Source organism: Pipistrellus hanaki (assembly GCF_964339955.1).
Source record: "Pipistrellus hanaki genome assembly, chromosome: 9".
NCBI classification, from domain to species: Eukaryota; Metazoa; Chordata; class Mammalia; order Chiroptera; family Vespertilionidae; genus Pipistrellus; species Pipistrellus hanaki.
The window spans coordinates 33,389,484-33,404,412 of NC_140511.1; the positions used below are offsets into that span (position 1 = coordinate 33,389,484).

The 14,929-nt window shown below is 47.4% G+C and overlaps 1 protein-coding gene across 1 annotated transcript in view; it reads left to right on the top strand.

Moving 5' to 3' along the window:
- The first annotated feature begins 408 nt into the window (after nt 1-408).
- The window catches only part of SYTL2 (synaptotagmin like 2), a 66,341-nt gene continuing 51,820 nt past the window's right edge, over nt 409-14,929 (top strand). Inside the window, exons 1-3 of the mRNA XM_084895297.1 lie at nt 409-927; nt 12,564-12,715; nt 14,581-14,716. Coding sequence (XP_084751423.1) covers nt 827-927; nt 12,564-12,715; nt 14,581-14,716 — 389 coding nt within the window. The 5' untranslated portion in view covers nt 409-826. The remainder of the gene's footprint in view (nt 928-12,563; nt 12,716-14,580; nt 14,717-14,929) is intronic.

Genomic DNA, 14,929 nt, shown 5'->3' on the forward strand with positions numbered 1-14,929 from the left:
ACTACCTCTACCTGATTCTAGCTCTGTTGTCCTTACAGAGCACAGATGTCCTCCTGTGGGACATTCCTACTTATAGAGAAGGGAGCGTTTGGGAATTTTCATTTTAATCTCTTACCCACAGTCCCTTGGCAGCTGGAATCATGTCTTCCCGGTCTTGCCGACTCTTACTGTGACTTTTCAGCCTAGTGTCCCATAGGCTTGAGAACCAGACCCTTGGCGCCTACATCCCTTTCCTCGGTGGCTGGTGAACACTGGAGGTGGTCCGGCACTGAGTAGAAGCGTGTTTCATGACCCATTTGCCTGGGAAGCCAGCAGAACTGGTTTCCCTGATCTCAGAGACCATCTCACACCCCCAGGCATGTTTGAAATCTTGTAGTCAAGAGCAACGCTTATAGGAATGACCTCGCACTGATATTTCCTGTCTCCCGCTTCCCCAGGTAGGTGGTGCTCAGATGCTGTGGACACTCTGGAGCTGGTGACGAGGACTGAAGGAGAGCTGACTGGTCCGGAGAAGGGGCGTGAGTGGAAATGCCGCTGTGGGCCCCAGTGACCTGCCAGGCAAGGAATGCTGCTTCCTTCTGAGAGCCTCCTCTCCACGTCGCCCCTCAGGCCACTCCTGCCCGCCTGGAAGGGGCACTTGGGGTTTTGCAATCGGCTGCCTAAAACTTGTGCTGAGCCAAGACAGGACGTTTGCTGCGGAGCTGAGCCAGACATCATTGCATTTCGCTTTTGCATCTTTTAATCATCCGGGCCCCGGTCAGAGTTGTTTAGCCTGGAGAACCTTGAGCTGGATTTGTGACTCTAACTTTTGCACACGCCTTTCAAAATGATCGACCTCAGCTTCCTGACAGAGGAGGAGCAGGAGGCCATCATGAAGGTCCTGCAGCGGGATGCTGCCCTGAAGAGGGTTGAGGATGAGAGAGTCAGGTAATGGGCCCCAGAGGTCCTCCAGGGAGGGGGATGGAGGGCTGGTTCCTAGGATGAGACACTTTGTTGTTTTTTTCTGCCACAACCACAAGTGGTAGTTCTGATTTGGAGCCTGAATTTATAGGTTCCAATTTTAGGTTTACTTCCTGCATAGAGCTTTTTCCTCCCTGGTATCTCTTAATTTATCCCACAGGGCTCCTGCCAGAGAGTCTTGATTCAAAACCGAACTAAATTCCTTGAACTTTTTAAACACTGAATTAAAAACTAAAATAAATACAACACATACATCTGCATCCACATATATGGGTGTGTGTGTGTGTGTGTGTGTGTGTGTGTGTGTGTGTGTGTGTAATATACTTTTTAAAACTGAATTATAAACCAAACTAGAAATATTTGAAATTGATGCAAAAAAAAGAAAAGAAATTGAGAAGTAGCTCGCATTCCTGCATACTTTCAGAAAAGTTCAAGTTGGTTTCAAGAGCAATTAAAATTGGCCCTGCGGGCGCCAGCTTTTCATTTGTGTCCCACAAGGAGGCGTGGCCGCTGTGACACACTGTCCTTGTTGGGAGGAGCCCAAAGGGTCCACGTCAACATTTCTGCCACTTTCACTCACCCACGTGGTGGAGGGAGCCGGCTCGAGCCCAGGGCCTGCAATCTTGGGCTTTGGAGGCAGCGGAAGGATATTAACTGCAGGATCCCCGTCTCAGTAGTTCTCCCAAAGGAGCTTACACCGCCGTGTTCTTATTTGCTGGCCCACAAGGATCGTGAATAATGGATTTAGTCACATCATTTCCCCATATTCTGACCCTGACTGATGTGATGCTTTATCAGTGAACACGCTGAAGTCACTTAGGCACTCCAGAGCGTCTGACTATGGCCATCACCACTAATTCACATATAGACGGTGACTAACGAATTGCAAAGGGCTTGCACGCCCATTCTTTCTCCTGAGCTCACAGCACTCTTACACAGTTGGGGGATGTGGGAGGCTCTAATTTCACCCACTCTGGTGTGTGAGGAAATTGACTTTGAGACAGGTCAGGTGACTTGCTCTTGCTCATCCAGTCCATAGGTGTCCGAAGTGAGAATCAAATCCTGGTCTTCAGGTGCCCATTCACTAACTCTACCTCCTCGTCCTGAGAGAGCAATAGCAGACAGGCCATCCCAGGGCCTGGCCATGGAAAAGGGGTGGTGTCTTGGTGTGAGGTAGTGGTGATGGCCATAGTCAGAACGGTGATGGTGACAGGAGGTGGCTGTAGATAGTGGAGATCATGAGAATGGGGTTCGTTCTTTGTCATGCTCCTCCCCCGAGCCCCCTGGATGGGCCACTGCTCCCCTTTCTCAGCAGGAAGCTTGAGCTGTTTCCCCAGAAGGGGCGGGAGGTTTACTAGCACACTGATCAGCCATCAGAGCCTCTTGGTAGCATTAATGCGGTACCCATTCACTGTTCATAAAGTTCTTTCATGAATGTTATCCTCATGTTACTGCAACCTGAGAGGTAGCCAGGTGGGACTGTTACACCCCTTTTATTTTATCATTTTTAAAAATTGTATTTTTATTGATGAAAGTATTACACATGTCCCTTTTTTTTTCACCCCGATTGACCTCCTTCACCTTGGCTCCTCTCCCCCAGGCCTTCATCACACTATTGTCCGTGTCTATGGGTTGTGCACATCTATATATATAAAAAGCCAATGACCTGAATGACCAGTCACTATGACGCCCACTGAGGCTGGCATATTGATCTAACTAATGGGGGGCCCCTCTTTTCAGCCGGCCCTGGTCCTGATTGGCCTCTCCCACCCCGATAAAGAGCAGAGTGGTCAGCCAACCCCCATGGTCCTTCCCTCTGGCTGGCCCCGTTCCTGATAAGCCCCCACTACCCTGATTGGCCCACAGCCCCTCTTCCTGGCCAGCCATGTCCTTGATCACCCCCCGCACCCACCCACCCAATAGGAGGAAGGGCCAGCCAGCCAACCTCCTGCAGCCTCTCCTCCCAACCAGCCCTGCCCCCGATGAGTCCACACCTGGATCAGCCCATGGCCCCTCCCCTCAGTCAGCTCTGCCCACCCACTCGACCACCCACTCTGATCAGGTACAGGACTGGCCAACTACCCTTGGCCCTGCCCCTAGGCCACTGGTCCCCATCAGCCCCCCAACCCCATTTGGGGGTGGGGCCACCTGGCTCACCGCCTAAAGACCCTCCTCATGGCTGGCCTCCACCCCCCCACAAAAGCCCCACCACCTTTATCAGCCCACAGCCCCTCCCCGAAGCCAGCTCCACTCCTGATCACCTCCCCCACCAATTGGGAATGGGACCAGTCAGCCTACCCCTCACAGCCCCTCCCCATGGCTGGCCATGCCCCCAATCAGCCCTCCCACCTCAATTGGGGATGGGCCCACTGGCCAATCGCTCATAGCCCCTCCCCCCAGCCAGCCTAGCCCTAATTGGCCCCAATCAAGGGCCAGGCCAACTGGACCCCACCCGTACACAAATTCATGCACTGGGCCTCTAGTATGCATATAAGTTCTTTGGTGAATCTCTTCCCACCCCCACCCCTTCCCTCTTGAGAATCATCAGCCTGTTGCATGCTTCCATGCCTCTGGATCTATTTTGTTTGTTATTTTATTTTAGAAGTAAGGGAAGGGGCAGCACAGAGAAAATATTAGTTGATTCTTAAAGCATACTAGCAAGAGGGAATTTTGTTAGCCTCTCAGAAGACAAGATGGAGAAAGCTGCAGATCCTCCTACTTCAGGAAGCCTGGATTGTGAATATTGGATTGCTGCAAGTTCCTTCCATTCCTTCTACTTCCATGGTGTTAGGTGTGGTCTGCAATTCTGCTTCCTCTATCTACCTAGTCACTTTGCAAGAGAGATTTGTTCTCCCCACCCCTCCACCACCTTCTGTATTTTCTTGGCCCCTGGAATTCCAGCCTGCTGAGTCTTCCACGTAGCTCTGTCATTCTGTGTGTGTAGAATGGAGGTGGGCACCTGCAGTAGTTGATGAAAATATCTTCAACAATGCAGAGTTATGCCCAGGCCTTCTAAGGGGCATGAGTGTGGGGCCTCTGGCACCAACCTATCTATGGCTGCAGCAGAAATACTGAGCCCTTTATAGCGGTGGGTTTGCAGACCCTCCTTCCGTCCCAGTAGCTGCTACTGGTGCTGCCCTTGATTTTTGCTTTTCAAAGCTGATTCCAAGGAAGAAGAAAGAAGGCTTGGAACCTGGTGTGAGCCAAGCCCTGTCTATTACCACCATTCTGGGGGACTTCTTGGTCAGGTCCATGTCACCTAGGCCATGGGCAGGTCCAGGACTCTGGGCCTGGGGAGGAGTGATGTTGTGCAGGGGGAGCAGGTGGACACGAGCCCATAGCCTGTGGGATCTGGAAGAGGCCCAACCGATGGCCTACTCCACACAAGAGGAATCATGCTCTGATCCCCTCTTTTCTTTGGGACTGAAGAGACTTGTGAGGATGGTTCTGTGGTTGTTTTGTACCTTGGCTGGCAGAACCAGAACCAGAACTAGGTCTCTGGTTTGTGTGTTTTTTTAAAGTTGATTTTTAGAGAAAGAGGAAGAGAGAAGGCGGGGGGGGGGGGGGGGGGGGGGGGGAGAAACATTGATTGGTTATCTCCTATAGTATATGCCCTGACTAGGATGGAACCCACAACCTATATATGTGCCCTGATTGGGAATTGAACTCATAACTTTTTGGTGTATGGGCTAAGCATCTAGTTTCTGAAAATACTATTTAATAGGCTTTTGTTTTCCAGCCCCCTCACCATCCACCAGCTGTTTGTTTTTGACTCTTCCATCAGAGTTACAGCTTGACAGTTCTGGAAAGATTTTTTTTTAATTTTTTTTTTGTCCATATAAGTGATTTGCCGAGGGTCACACAGCTAGTCAATGCCAAAGCCATAATAAAAGTTTTTAGACCAGTGCTGTTCCTTCTGCCCCATATTGTTCATTGCTACTATTCTTTCAGAAGAACAGTAAGCGTTTCATCATGACACAAGGAAAGAACTTACCTACTTGAACTTTGGAGTCAGAACCGACTATTCTCACCACTGATCAACTATGGTTTATTGGGCAAATTATTTGACTTCTCTGGGCCTCAACTCAGAGACTGGGAATGATCATAGTACCAAAATTAAAGGGTTAAAACCAGGATTAAGTAAAATAATTCTTAATCTTCTTAGCTTATAATTGGTGATGAATATGTTTTAGCTATAGGCCCAGTGAAAAAATTCATGCATGGGAGTGGGAGGGGGGTCCCTCAGCCCAGCCTGCACCCTCTCCAATCTGGAATCCCTCTCACAATCCAGGATTGCTGGCTCCCAACTGCTCGCCTGCCTGCCTTCCTTCCTGATTGCCCCTAACCATTTCTGCCTGCCAGCCTGATCACTCCTAACCACTCCCATGCCAGCCTGATTGATGTCTAACTGCTCCCCTACTAGCCTGTTTGCCCCAACCTGCCTCCCCTAACTGCCCTCCCCTTCAGGGTTGATCACCTCCAATTGCCCTTCCTTGCAGGCCTGGTGCCTCCCAATTGCCCTCCCCTGCTTGCCTGATCACCCAAAATTGCCCTCCCTTGCAGGCCTGGTCCCTCCCAACTGCTCTCTCCTGCTGGCCATCTTGTGTCCATATAAGGGCAGGATTTTTGATCACATGTGGGCAGCCATCTTGTGTGTTGGAGTGATGGTCAATCTGCATATTACTCTTTTATTAGATAAGATAGAGGCCTGGTGCATTGGTGAGGGCTGGCTGGTTTGTCCTAAAGGGTGTCCCGGATCAGGGTGGGGATTCCCTTGGGATGTGGGGCAGCCTGGGTAAGGGGCCTGTGGTAGTTTATAGGCTGCCACACCCCCGGCGACCCAAGCAGAGGCCCTGGTATCTGGAATTTATTTATCTTGTACAATTGAAATTTTGTAGCCTAAAGTGGAGCCAAGCCCCCCTTGCTCAGTAGCCGGCAGCCATTTCTGTTTGGATTTGTTTACCTTCTATAATTGAAACTTTGTAGACTTAAGTGGAGGCTTAGGCCAGCAAGGGCAGGTGGAAAGCTTGGCTTGTTCCATTGCCTGGGAAATCCAAGCCTCCCTCCTACTCTCTGTGGCTGTAGCCATCTTGGTTGAGTTTATTTGCATACTTGCTCTGATTGGCAGGTGGGCATGGCTGGTGGGCATGGCTTGGGGTGTTGCAGAGTGATGGTTAATTTGCATATTACTCTTTTATTAGCTAGGATTCCCTTTCACTGCTCCCCCTTACCTCTGAAAAAGGACAGAAGTCTCTGGTTAGTAGTCTGATTCCTTAGGAGGAAATTATTCCTAAAAACTCTCAATTATAAAATAATGCAGTGAAATTTAAGTGAGTACCTCTTAAGTATGGGGAACTGCTCTGCACAAAGATATGAAGATAATTCTAGGATGACTGAAACTGGTTTCAGTCCTCAAGGAATTTACCATGTAATGGCCTTTATATATTCAATAGATTGTCAATTGCAAAGTTAAAATCTCAACTTTGTTTCCCTACAGATGATTTTTATAATGCCCCAGTCATTCTGATTGATATATGGCTTTAGAAATTATGTAATTATAATATTAGCTTAAGTAAAACATTAAAAAGTCAAACCTGTCTCTAGCATTGAGACAGACCTTCCAATGCTAACTGGTTATAGGCTTTGGAGTATAATCCTCCTATAGCCATGAGGACATCACTAATGCATGTCCTCATTAAAACCAGACTGCATCAGAATCATTTTCCCTATCGTCCTAGATGAGATTTGGCATTCAAACTGAGATCTGCTTGCCATGCCTGAAATAGCCAGTGCTTTGAATAGTTCCAATCCTAGCTCATCGGAGACACTTTGGAGATGATTTAGTCTACATGTTACTTCCCATCCTGACTTCATGGATGAGTGCCAGACAGGGGAAACGTCCAGTTCCCAAATCACTCAACTGTTAATGGTAGAACATGGACTGGAACCTAAGGGAATCTCCACTGTGGTTCTCTGGGGTGCAGTTGGAAGATGACAGTTCAGGTCACTGTTGCCACCACAGCTGTCTTTCATGCTGCCCCTCTCCCTGTGGCCACACATGCTGAGCCCAGTTACTAGCACATGTGGCCACGGTGAGGCGCTGTGGATAGAAGAGATGCATCTCTACCCAGCCTGCTTCCCTAACGACTGGCTGGAGAGACTGGCTGGAGACACTTCACAAACCAACGGTGAGGCAGACATCAGATGGATTCTTTTTCTCTCTTCCCCACCCCTCCCCCACCTTACTTTTTAAGAGGCACCATCATATACACATATGTAATTTTAGTCTTTTATGGTTTGAAAATGACACACTCCAGAGGTGGTGTTTCCTGGGCTTTGCGTCACACGGCCAGCAGGAAATCATTGCCCATCTACGTCTGTGCACCACCAGCACCACGTCCTCCGCCCCATGCGCACACAACCACATCTATGGCGATGGGCGTTCTCATAGCCGATACCATCTCAACCGCAACCACATCTTATGATTCTCAGCTGCGTCCTTAAGACCTAGTTTCTTTGAAATGAAGGCAGTTGCCATTGCTTCCCAGGACCTCTAGTGGTGTTTTCTGTCAAAGTGAAGAGGAAAGGAGCCAGCATTTGTTAAGGAACCATGTTGTACACAGAGCTTCCCATGTATTTCCCCCTTTCACCCGAATAACAGTGTAGTTGAACCTGCTCGGCAATGAGGAAGTCAGGTGGGAGAGGTTGAGTGCCCTGTGAGATTGAAGCCTTGCTATCAAACTGCAAAGCCTGTGCTTCCCCCACGCTGTGCTGTGTCTCAGCATATTGTGGGGATCTGCGATGTGTCTGTGACGCAAGGGACATGCGTTACCTCTCACTTGCCATGATAAGGATCCTTTGCAGTGCATTTCATGTTCACGTGTGTTGTTTTTCAGATTCTCGATCAAAGGTTGAATTCCTCTGTAGAAAGAGTGAAGCATGATAGCCATGTTAGAAGCCCAAATCATGTTTGGCTCCCAGAAGCAGGCTGGGGTGGTGGACAGAACATTGGCCAAGAGGCAGGCTCACCCAGTTCTGTGTGACTTTGAGCAAAGCTCTTAACTTTTGGGGGCCTCAATTGTTTTATCTAAAAGTGGGCCCATTTATAACTAAAGTCCCGCCCAGCTCTCACATTCAAAATATATATCTAGGAGTACTTTCAAGTCACATATCTGAATGCTGGAAATTGGACCAGTCAGCCTCTCTGGCCAGCCTGCTGATTCTTATTATCCTGTTGACTAGATAATGTCAGTCAAGTCCTGCCTCTGATGCTAGGCCTTTGCCTAATCATGATGAAGAGCTGGAGGCTGGGGTGTGCTTTGTAATTAGAGGAGGAAAAGGGGGAAGGAAGGCTCATGGGACGGTGTTGAGGCCAGGCTGGAGGGCTTCGCGGCTGACATTGCAGTTAGGGCTGTCGATTGATTTTTTTTTTTTTAATGCATAATTCCAACCATAGGCCTGGTATATGACAGGGGATTCATGAATGAGTGAATGAACAGACAAACAGATACAGCCTTTAACATACAGAGGAGGCAAGATGTCTGTCTTTGGCAGTTGACTAATGTCTTTGTACATCATGGTGAGATGTAAGAATTCAATGAGATGATGCATGTAAAGTGCCAAGCATGAGACCCAGTACAAAACATGCTTCATATGTATTAGCTGAAGGAGTGCGGGGAGGTCCAACATTCTGCCTGGAGGAAAGCAGGATGGTGCTCTCTCTGCTCTGAGTGCTTTTCTCCTCCTTCATGTCTGCCCACCAGCCCCTGGGTGAGATTAGCATCTTTTCTATCCGCAGCGCCTCACTAAGCACAACACGCATGTGGGGAGAGGACCGTAACATATAAAAAGTGAGTCCAGGAAACTTACCCCTTTTCCACTTCAACTAAATGGTATAACAATTAGAGAATCAAATGCTAATTTGGTTGGTTAGACTTCAGGAAAAATGAGACATCAGCGTGGGCAGGTAAAGAAGATTTTAACAGCACCACCGAGGTGTAGTGGGTGTTTGATTTTTTTTAAATCTACATCTTTATAAAACTTGGGCTTTGATGTCACACATATGAATTCATCTATAAAATATTTCAAATGACTGAGATAGAAAAAGAAATTGATTAAATCTAGCAGTTTATCATGTTAAGATATACATAAATAGCACTTATTGAATTTGATAGAATTTCTTACTCTTTTTTTTTTCAGAGTTGGGGGGGAGGAGTAGGAAGGGTGAGGGAGAGAAACATTGATTTGTTGTTCCACTTATTTAAGCATTCATTGGTCAATTCTTTTTAAAAATATATATATATTATTGATTTTTACAGAGAGGAATAGAGAGTTAGAAACATCGATGAGAAAGAATCATTGATCAGGTGCCTCTTGCACACCCCCTACCAGGATGTGCCCGCAACCAAGGTACATGCCCTTGACCGGAATCAAACCTGGGACCTTCCAGTCTGCAGGCCAACGCTCTATCCACTGAGCCAAATTGGTTTCAGCTCATTGGTTGATTTTTGTATGTGCCCTGACTGGGGACTGAACCTACAACGTTGGTGTATTGATACTCTTATATGATACTCTTACCAACTGATCTACCCAGCCAATGCATCAAGAATTTGCTGATCTGTTGCCACTTTAAAAGAAATGAGCCATGCTCTGGCCAGTGTGGCTCAGTTGGCTGGGCATTGTCCTGTATACCAAGGGGTTGTTTGTTCAATTCCCAGGCAGGGCACATGCCCAGGAGGCAGCCAATTGATGTTTTACATTGATCTTTCTTTCTCTTTCTCCCTGTAACAAGCAATAAAAATTAAAAAAAATTAAAAAATAAAACCAACAACAAAAGAAATGAGCCAAAAAACCAACCTTAATTCCTTAATCTAGTGGCTACCAGCTTTTCTAGGGCTACGTGTTTCAGTGAGCTTGATTCCCCTTGTGGCCTAAAAGCTTAGCATGAAAGAGGCTTATAGATAGTCATTTAGGCGGGAGAGATCAAGAATTATACAAACAACCCTACAAAATGCATTTCAGTTGAACAAGAAAAATAGGAGAATAAATCTCATAAGAAATTGAGCTATTTTATGAGGGCTTGTGGTCTTTTTCAAAAAGATGATGACTGATGCCATGGTTCATTATGCATTTTCCTGCATGGCTGAGAGGTGAGCTCTCCTGCCTCCTCAGCAGAAGGCACCGCCCCTGTGATGGAGTCCGGTTCACTCACCTCCTGAAGTGGCAGGATCTCTCCTATCTCTTGCCTGACTCAGACTGAGGTGGCTGCCAAGCATTTATTTATCCATTAGTTCATTCACTCAACAAACAGTCTTGGGCTGTCAGCTCTGTGCCAGACTCTGTGCTAGGTGCTGGCATTGCAAAGATGATTAGAATGTGAACCTCACCTTCAAGGAGTTTGCAGAGTTGACAGATTAGCGGATGAGACAGGTGTGCAAATAGATCATTGGAACCCAGTGGGGTGAGTTCTGTCCTGGAGGTGCGGTTGGAGCAAGGAGAATGCCATTGGGAATTGAGGAAGGCTTTGCGGCAAGGTGGTGTGGGAGCTGCATGGAGAAGTGAAGGAAAGACATCCACAGAGAATTCACACTTAATGACTCTTACCAAGATCCAGGCACTGTCCAGTAAACACCCAATTTACTCATCCCTGAAGCCCTGCAGAAAAGATCTTATTTGCCCCTTTACAAAACCAGGAGATGACACTTAGAGGGTTTAGTAACCTGTCCGAAGTCTCATGCAGAAAGAATAAGAGCTGGGATTTGAACCCAATTTGGGGGAGACTCCAAAACCCATAGTTCTTCTGCCACACCTTCCTGCTTCTGATGTTTACAGGGGTCATGAAAGAGCAGATTGGGGAACAGTAAGAAACCCAGTGTGCTGGCAAGGGGGAGCATGGGGATAAATGCTGGAAAATGAATCCCAAGAGGTAGCCTGAAGCCACATGGTCAGGGAGGGGGGCCTCATATGCTATACCTTCACTCCACAGCACTGGATAAGTACCCACTGCTTTTTAGACACCAAGCAACAATGTTCAGTCCCTGCCCCTGGGGACTCACTCTCTACTAGGGAAAGTTGGAAGGACATCTCTCTTTAGGACTTGAATTCAAAGTTGGTCTTTTAGGGAGGAGGAGGCAAAATAACTCCATCAGCAGCCCAGGGGAGTAGTTTGCTCTGCTGAAAACCTAGGCAATGGGAAACTATTAGAAACGTTTAATAAAAACCATCACCTCTCTGGTGATGCAGAACCACAAAATGAAGACACTGTCCCTGTAGGATTTGGGGACAGGCTGTCATGACAGTGTGTGTCCAAAGGTTCTGCCTGGGCCTCTTTGGGCTGGGCTCACTTCTTCCCGGGGAATTGGGAGAGGGGCGGAAGTCCCCTCAGAGAGTTGGACTCTGGGTGGGAAGGCAGTCTCCAGGCACACTTGGGAGAGAGGAAAGGGCCTTGCTAACTAATAGATCCAGGGCAACTGCCCCTCCTGTTTCTCCCATTCCCAGGGATGCCTGTGTGGAGCCCTCATGCACAGCCCTGCCACCCGGGTGTGTGGCCACTGTACACACTCTCTGGCTAAGGCTTAGATTTGCTGCTTGAGGAAATGTGCATATTACCTTGGATAATAAGCATAAAACCTTCTTGGATTTATGTAGCATCTTATCTTCCTAGTGTTCAAAGTCTCCTTAAGGCTTTTATTCCACTTGATTCTAAGTGCATCCCTATGAATAAGAAAATTTAGATTTTTGTGATTTTCATTTTATTGAGGTGGCTAGAAAGAAGCAGAACCTAATTTTTCCAGCCAGTGTAAATTAGGGACATTTCAGGAGGGCAGTACTTAGTTTGTTCTTTAGGTTTTAGTTTTTCAGTAAGCGTGAATGATGGTGGAATCTTCAAAGCAGTATTTGCATAAAAGGAATTTGCCTGTGCCTCCTCCTCCCCTCTCCACTCCCAGCCCATAAATTTGATCTTTCTTGATACTCCAGTCGGCCTTTTCAGCATTCATTTCCCTAACAGGAGACATCATATGCTGTCCCCCTCAAGCTTTCAGGAAAATCTCTGATAAACTCATTTCACTGAAATGGAAAGGACTGATAAGCCCACAGATACCCCACCAGCTAGTCATTGAGTGTTTATTAGGTGCCAGGCATGTGCAGAGGGTGGCTGATATGCATAAACTAATTTAATCTTCATAGCAACCTCCTGAGGTGGTTTACTATTATTAACCCCTTTTGACAGATAAGGATACCAAGGCTTAGGGAAGCTTAATATATCATCTCCCCCCACCCCCGCCTGGGTTGTTTGCATTTGAACAGTGGACATAGAAGACTGTGGCCAAAAACGTGGATCGGCCCTTGAGAAATTTCAGGCATCCTCTGGGGATCATGGATTAAATCTTTGAATCTTTAAAAAATGTTGGCCCTGGCTTCCCTGACTTCTCAAGTTAACGGGGAACATGCATTTGTTAGCCATCCGGGAGATTTGTGGAATCTTCTAAGACATCGAGAGCTCATTTTGACTGCACATTTGCAAACTGCTTCATGCAGGGTCTCGGTGAACTCATTTATTTACTGTGGGTTCCCAGCAAAGTAAAGCTCTTCTCCTTTTGCAGACATTTGCCTGAAAAAGTTAAGGATGACCAGCAGCTGAAGAATATGAGTGGCCAGTGGTTTTATGAAGCCAAGGCCAAGAGGCACAGAGACAAAATCCATGGCACAGATATCATCAGAGCATCCATGAGGAAGAAGAGGCTCCAGGTTGCAGGTGAGCGGATGTGGCTGGTACACGGAGAGCCAGCGTTTGTTTGGGAAGGAGGAGGTGGGAGATGGAAAGTGTCAGAATTGTTACTAAAATCCGCTGAGGAACATCATGTAATCGTACACTTTTCATAATGCGTAGCCCTCGAGCTCAAACTGTTCTTGCCCCGCATTTGGATGGGTGAGGGTGGGGCTGAGTGACTCAGGGTGCTATCAAAGGAAAAAGGGAGTTCTTCAGATGCCATGTGAGGAGGAGTAGCATAGACAACTAAGATTTATAAGTATCTTCTCCCCTCCTCCTCCTCCTCCTCCTCTTCTTTCTCCTCCTCCTCCTCTCCTTCCTCCTCCTCCTCCCCTTTCTCCTCCTCCTCTTCTTCCTCTTCCTCTTCCTCCTTTGAAGATTTAGAACCTGAATACCATGGGAGCCTAGACAGTAAGAGATTAGCCTCCCTGTTCAATGACCTTGACCTCTGATACTTCTTTAATCAACCAAATGCATTACTTAAGGGACTCTGAAGACAGTATTTTGAGAGCTTCTTTAGCAACCTTTTGAGTTCATTAAATATTTCCCTGGTGCCTACACTCTAACTCTGGGCTGGTGGATGTAAATCTTTATCCCTGAGAACAGCCCCTGCCTACATCTAGCCTAGCCTGTACTCAATAAGGAAAGTAACTATCACCGTTTGAGCATCTAATACGTGATGCTCTTTTTTTCTAATTGTAGCAGCAATCTTGTAAGGGAGGTATTATCATCCCCATTCTATAGAGGGGTATGTAAAGTTTTATATGCCCAAGGGCAGATAGCTGGCAAATGGCAGAGCTGGGCTCTCCGTCCATCTGAAAGAAAGCCACACTCCTTGCAGGTAAGGCTGCCTGCTTAGTATGTGCCAGGTATTGCTCACAGGCCTTTTAGTTTTCAAAACAATCTGGACCTTCATAAATCCTGAGTACAGGTTGTCCTGTTAACTCCATTTTTGCAGTTGAAAATAACTAGATTTTTAATATAAAGAGACCCAGGAATGTGAGTACATTTGGAAATTGGGAGCCTTTATATTACTTCATCTTCTTAACACCGATGAAAGTATTACTGGCACTTACTGGTTATATGTGGCCTTAGGTTAGTTTCTTGAGCTCTGTCATCCCCAGTTTCCAAATCTGCAAACTTGGAGAGTCACTCCCTCCTCATAGGATAACACATGCAAAGAACTTCATCACTCTGTTGGTGCTAATTAGCTGAGAGGTGCAGGTCAAGAGCCCTCAGTGTCAGAGGTAAAAGGTTATTCCTGAAAAGGGTGCACAGAGGTTGTGTGGGGTGCTGGCTTCTGAGCTGGGTGTTAAGGAATAGGTGGAATTCGGGTGTGTAGAGACGGGGGGGGGGGGGGGGCCCGCGGGGGAGGGGGTGGGGGAGGGGGAGGGCATTCTAGAATAAAATTCTAGACTAAAAGTGATCGTTCCCCTTTGTGCCCCAGAGCCCTTCTTCGAGTCAAGCACACCATAAATTCAGTAAGTGCTTCGTAATGATGGCGAGTCTGTTCCCACGAGGACTCCCTGTCCTCGGCGTCCCGTGGCCATGCACATTCCGTCTTGGCCCCAATTCAGGTCAGATTCACCCAGAGGCAGTCAGAATTTTGTCTCTGGAGTTATCTACACATTGCACGTAGGAGACTGCTGGGAGGAGGGGGAGCTGACACCAGAGGAATCTACTGACTGCTCCCGCAGATGTCATTCTGATCCCGACACGTTAATGACTGCCCCGCACTCAGGGAAGGCCTGAAGTTCAGGTTCCAGCCTTCCGTGATCAGTGCCCGTATGAGAGTTGTAGGTCACGGAGGTGAGAGATAACCTTCCTGTCTTTATTGTTTCCTGTTTCAGCTGAGCAGAGTAAGGACAGAGAAAACAGGGCAAAGGAGAGCTGGGTGAATAATGTCAACAAAGATGCTTTCCTTCCCCCAGAGCTAGCCGGTGTTGTGGAAGAGGCAGAAGAAGATGTAGGACCGGCAAGCCCAAGGTAAGATGGAGCTCACAGGAAGCTGCTGGGTGTGGGATGCGTGGCTTGGTGTGCTGTTCAGGCAAAATAGTGGGCTATTGAGGCAAGTGCTAGACTGGCCTCATGGGCACGGGCAAGGGACATATCTGGTAAATTCTGGGCCGCAATGTAAACAAGCCTGAGTATTGATGTTTCCCAGTTTCCAGAATGTCTAACAAATCTGAGTATTAAATA